The sequence below is a fragment of the Oncorhynchus mykiss genome, chromosome 19 (assembly GCF_057628025.1).
Source record: "Oncorhynchus mykiss isolate SJ-2025 chromosome 19, ASM5762802v1, whole genome shotgun sequence".
In the NCBI taxonomy this organism is placed as follows: domain Eukaryota; kingdom Metazoa; phylum Chordata; class Actinopteri; order Salmoniformes; family Salmonidae; genus Oncorhynchus; species Oncorhynchus mykiss.
In genome coordinates this window covers 13935070-13941335 of record NC_143040.1, presented here as the reverse complement: position 1 = coordinate 13941335, position 6266 = coordinate 13935070, and the positions used below count along the sequence as shown (strand labels likewise).

General features: G+C 43.4%; 1 protein-coding gene across 1 annotated transcript; it reads right to left on the bottom strand.

The window, feature by feature from the left end:
- Positions 1 to 589: 589 nt before the first annotated feature.
- Positions 590 to 5093, bottom strand: LOC149975004 (CD209 antigen-like protein A). The gene is made up of 4 exons (XM_090211824.1): positions 4979 to 5093; positions 1942 to 2084; positions 1714 to 1814; positions 590 to 996 (listed from the first exon to the last, which is right to left on the bottom strand). Exons 1-4 carry the CDS (start codon positions 5091 to 5093, stop codon positions 840 to 842), a joined length of 516 nt encoding a protein of 171 aa, XP_090067950.1. The 3' UTR covers positions 590 to 839.
- Positions 5094 to 6266: the final 1173 nt, after the last annotated feature.

The following is a 6266-nucleotide window of genomic DNA, read 5'->3' as shown; positions in this document are numbered from 1 at the left end:
TCCCAGCTTGACACAACATATGGGTCGGACAAAGAGCAGGGATCCACGTTCTCCCAAAATCTCACTCCTACCCGTCCAAAATCATCTCTGGTATGATCAGGGCCAAGGCTGGAAGTGTCTACTATAGCTGCCGCTGCAGGCACTTCATCCTGGCTAGGCTTCATTTCAGAGCAAACATTACTGGAGACCGACTCCACCTTGAGTTTCTAAACAGAGCAGGTAGAATGATGGGGTCCAAGATCCTCAAGAGAACAAATAGACTTGTTTTTTAACTTGGCTTGTATGCAGCAGACAAAGGTTTGTACTTAGCGCCATTACCTCGGATTAGCATCATCGTACCTTCCACAATGTTTTGTGGAACATAACTCGCCTATTGGTAGACAGGAAGCTTCAATCAGGAAATAAGTAGGAATTGTATTAATTTGCTCATACAAACATGTAAACGAGTGTGTGTGTGTGTGGTTTGGTATTATAACAGCAAAATGATACATTTTCATTGTTAAATGTATTCTGTTGAGTCTACTGTACTAACTTCATGTTGTGTCTGATAACGTGTGAAACATAACTACTGAGACACAGGAAGTCACAATCAGGAAATAAGTTGGACTTTTATTAATATGCTAATACAAACAAATAAAACACGCTTGTGCATGTGTGTGTGTGGGTTTGAGAGAGAGCGACAGAGACAGAGAGACAGAGAGACAGAGACAGAGAGACAGAGAGAGAGAGAGAGAGAGAGACAGAGAGAGATAGAGAGAGTGAGAGAGAGAAAGAATGAAGGAGGAAGTTCTGTGCACTGTAGGCTGCTGTATGTGTTACAGTATGTTGTCGTGGTGATGTTAAACCACTTTCTCACAAATCCAGTAAAGATTCTCCGCACATGACAAGTCATTCCATGCCTTCAGAGGACTCTGATCTGTGCGTATCTCAACACAGTCCTCCTCACCATTTTCTGGTTTTCCACCACCATTATCAGGCTGTGGTTTATGCCAGTACCTACAGGGTTAACAACAGTTAGATATCATGGTTAATACCAGTACCTACAGGGTTAAAAACAGTTAGATATCATAGTTAATACCAGTACCTACAGGGTTAAAACAGTCAGATATCATGGTTAATACCAGTACCTACAGGGTTAAAAACAGTTAGATATCATAGTTAATACCAGTACCTACAGGGTTAAAACAGTCAGATATCATGGTTAATACCAGTACCTACAGGGTTAAAACAGTCAGATATCATGGTTAATACCAGTACCTACAGGGTTAAAAACAGTCAGATATCATGGTTAATACCAGTACCTACAGGGTTAAAAACAGTCAGATATCATGGTTAATACCAGTACCTACAGGGTTAAAAACAGTCAGATATCATGGTTAATACCAGTACCTACAGGGTTAAAAACAGTCAGATATCATGGTTAATACCAGTACCTACAGGGTTAAAAACAGTCAGATATCATGGTTAATACCAGTACCGACAGGGTTAAAAACAGTCAGATATCATGGTTAATACCAGTACCTACAGGGTTAAAAACAGTCAGATATCATGGTTAATACCATTATCTACAAGGTTAAAAACAGTCAGACAAAATAATATAAAGAAATGTTAAATCTTAAAGTTAACTTTGTTTACTGCTGCCATCAATGACAATACCTGGTATATGAAAAGGTTGAATGTAGCCTTATTGACAGATTAGTTATCATCTCTCACCTTGTGGTCAGTGGGGTGCCGTCCACCCATTTCCAGGTCCCCTCCTTAACAGAGTCAGTCAGACCAATCCAGACTCCCTTCTTGAGGTTGAAGAGAAATGTCTGTCGTTGAGAAAGATAAATATATACACACTTATGTTTGATCATATCTACCCTCTGCACACCCATCTCTCCCCCCCCCCCTCTCTCTCTCTCTCTCTCTCTCTCTCTCTCTCTCTCTCTATCTCACCTGTTCCTTATCACTGTTTATCATCACCAGGTCTGCTCCTCTCTCCAGACAGTCCTCTCTGCTCTCCTTCCAGGTTTTAGTCTCAGTAGACAGGAAGTACCAACTGGATTCAAACTTCTGCCAGCCTTCAGGGCATGTTTGTTCTACAAATTGAAACATTAATTTCCTTCAACTGATCACCCTGGATACTTAATGAAAGAATACAGACAAATGATCAGGTGTGTGTTGTTACTGATAATTTATGACTGTAGTTTTACTCACTGAGATTGGTCAGCCTCATTTTAAGAAACGCTTTCTCAGTCTGTAGCTGGTTTCTCTCATTCGTCAGGTTGTTGTATCTGGTCTGTAGCTGGTCTCTCTTTTGAGTCAGGTTGTTGTAACTGGTCTGTAGCTGGTCTTTCTCTTTAGTCAGGTTATTGTATTTGGTCTCTAGCTGGTATCTCTCTTTAGTCAGGTTATTGTAACTGGTCTGTAGCTGGTCTCTCTCTGCAGATGAGTTCTTTGAGACGTTGCTGTCTGCAACAACAATAAAGAACAAACTGCTAACTAAAATATATCACATCAGAACTACTAAAGCTGAATTATAAGAACTACATATACACTGAACCAAAATATAAACGCTACACGTAAAGTGTTGGTCACATGTACGTTCATACGCTCTAAAATTAAGTGCACAAATGTGTTAACATTCCTGTTAGTGAGCTTGATCATTATACAGATGTACCTTGTGCTCGGGACAATAAAACGTATTTTTTGTCCCACACAATGCAACACAGATGTCTCAAGTTTTGAGGGTGCATGCAACTGGCATGCAAACTGCAGGAATGTCCACCAGAGCTGAATGTTAATTCCTCTAACATAAGCTAACTCTAATGTCGTTTAAGAGAATTTAGCAGCCCAGGATCTCCACATCAGGCTTATTCACCTGTTGGATCGTCTGAGGGAGGGTGCTGAGGAGCATTTCTGTATGTAATAAAGCCCTTTTGGAATCTGGCTGCCAAGTTTATGCGCAGACCAGCTGGCTGGTGTGTTTACAGACATATTCAATCAATCCGTATCCCAGTCTGCTGTTCCCACATACTTCAGGAGGACCACCCTTGTCCCTGTTCCCAAGAAGGCTAAGGTAACTGAGCTAAACGACTACCTCCCAGTAGCACTCACTTCCGTCATCATGAAATGCTTTGAGAGACTAGTCAAGGACCATATCACCTCCACCCTACCTGACACCCTAGACCGACTCCAATTTGCTTACCGCCCAAATAGGTCCACAGACGATGCAATCTCAACCACACTGCACACTGCCCTAACCCAACTGGACATGAGGAATACCTATGTGAGAATGCTGTTCATCGACTACAGCTCAGCATTTAACACCATAGTACCCTCCAAACTCGTCATCAAGCTCAAGACCCTGGGTCACAACCCCGCCCTGTGAAACTGGGTACTGGACTTCCTGACGGACCACCCCGAGGTGGTGAGGGTAGGTAACAACATCTCCACCCCGCTGATCCTCAACACTGGGGCCCCACAAGGGTGCGTTCTGGGCCCTCTCCTGTACTCCCTGTTCACCCACGACTGCGTGGCCATGCACGCCTTCAACTCAATCATCAAGTTTGCGGACGACACTACAGTAGTAGGCTTGATTACCAACAACGACGAGAAGGTCTACCGGGAGGAGGTGAGGGACCTCGGAGTGTGGTGTCAGGAAAATAACCTCACACTCAACGTCAACAAATCAAAGGAGACGATTGTGGACTTCAGGAAACAGCAGAGGGAGCACCCCCCTATCCACATCGATGGGACAGTAGTGGAGAGGGTAGTAAGTTTTAAGTTCCTCGGCGTACACATCACGGACAAACTGAATTGGTCCACCCACACAGACAGCGTCGTGAAGAATGCGCAGCAGCGCCTCTTTAACCTCAGGAGGCTGAAGAAATATGGCTTGTCACCAAAAGCACTCACAAACTTCTACAGAATCACAATCAAGAGCATCCTGTTGGGCTGTATCACTGCCTGGTATGGCAACTGCTCCGCCCACAACCGTAAGGCTCTCCAGAGGGTAGTGAGGTCTGCACAACGCATCACCGGGGGCAAACTACCTGCCCTCCAGGACACCTACACCACCCGATGTCACAGGAAGGCCATAAAGATCATCAAGGACAACAACCACCTGACTGCCTGTTCACACCGCTATCATCCAGAAGGCGAGGTTAGTACAGGTGCATCAAAGCAGGGACAGAGAGACTGAAAAACAGCTTCTATCTCAAGGCTATCAGACTGTTAAACAGCCACCACTAACATTGAGTGGCTGCTGCCAACACACTGACTCAACTCCAGCCACTTTAATAATGGGAATTGATGGGAATTGATGTAAAATACATCACTAGCCACTTTAAACAATGCTACTTAATATAATGTTTACATACCCTACATTACTCATCTCATATGTATATGCTGTACTCGATACCATCTACTGCATCTTGCCTATGCCGTTCGATTTGATTTGATTTAATCTGAAGTGGGTGGACCTATGTCCTTCCAGGCCCACCCATGGCTGATCCTCTACCAGTCACGTGACATCCATAGATTAGGGCCTAATTTATTTATTTCAATTGATTTACATGAACTGTAAATCTGTAAAATCTTAGAAATGTTTGCATGTTGCATTTTGTTGTTTAGTATAGATATACAGTAGACTTACATTGTAACGACTGGCCAATGATCCCAGCCAGTAGGAGAACACACAGCAGCCCCAGACACACTGCAGCAACTCCAGAGGGTCTCTTCCACCACTGAACATGTACTAAATAACAAATGATTAAAGATCTTTGGTAATGTGTTTTACTGTATCATCCAGGACTTGGACAAATAAATCTGTAGTACTACAGGATAATCTCATGTGTTTAATATATTGTGTGTGTCATTTATTTGCATTTGTGTGTGAGTGTATGTGTGTGTGTGTTACCTGAATGCTGGTCTCCTGGTCTATTAGTAGGAGCAGTGTCTACTGTCTCTTCTCTCTTGGTGCTGGTCTCACCGTCTCTCAGGGTATCTGCACTGACGTAGATATCCACAATCCTCTCCTTTATCTCACCTCTGTTAAACTTGACCTTCTTTGTCATATCTGGCACAGCATAGATGGCCTCAGACATCTCCAATAACTTAATGTGCTTTCTGTCTGTACTCAGGTTCTGGTGCTATTGTTGCCCCTCTGTCTGTGTCTGTCTCTGCTCTGAGTCTGTGTCTGTATCTGTCTCTGTCTCTGCTCTGAGTCTGTGTCTGTGTCTGTCTCTGCTCTGAGTCTGAGTCTGAGTCTGTGTCTGTGTCTGTCTCTGCTCTGTGTCTTTGTCTGTCTCTGCTCTGAGTCTGCGACTAACTGTTTATGATGTCATCCTCATAATAAAAGGGAAATGTAGAAAGAGGAAGATAATACAAGTGTAGCATAGTGGTTGAGGTTGGGAGATTTTCTGCACCAGTTTATCTTTATAGATGATTCCTGAGAACAGTGGACTTACGTATCAGGAGAAACTGTATAACTTCATGTTGTGCCTACTATACTGACCTCATGTTGTGTCTAATGTCCTGACCTCAATTTCCGTCTACTGCACGGGCCTCATGTTGCGTCTAATGCACTGAACACATGTTGTGTCTAATGTACTGATCTCATGTTGTGTCTAATGTACTGATCTCATGTTGTGTCTAATGTACTGATCTCATGTTGTGTCTAATGTACTGATCTCATGTTGTGTCTAATGTACTGATCTCATGTTGTGTCTAATGTACTGATCTCATGTTGTGTCTAATGTCCTGACCACATGTTGTGTCTACTGCATAGGCCTCATGTTGTGTCTACTGCACAGGCCTCATGTTGTGTCTAATGTGCTGACCTCATGTTGTGTCTACTGCATAGGCCTCATGTTGTGTCTACTGCACAGGCCTCATGTTGTGTCTAATGTACTGACCTCATGTTGTGTCTACTGCACAGGCCTCATGTTGTGTCTAATGTACTGACCTCATGTTGTGTCCATCGTACAGACCTTATGTTGCGTCTACTGCACAGGCCTCATGTTGTGTCTAATGTCCTGACCTCATGGTGTGTCTAATGTACTGACCTCATGTTGCGTCTAATGCACTGACCTCATGTTGTGTCTAATATACTGACCTCATGTTGTGTCCATCGTACTGAGCTCATGTTGTGTCTAGTGACCTCATGTTGTGTCTAATGTCATGACCTCATGCTGTGTCTAGTGACCTCATGTTGTGTCTAATGTCCTGACCTCATGTTGTGTCTAATGTACTGACCTCATGCTGTGTCTAGTGACCTC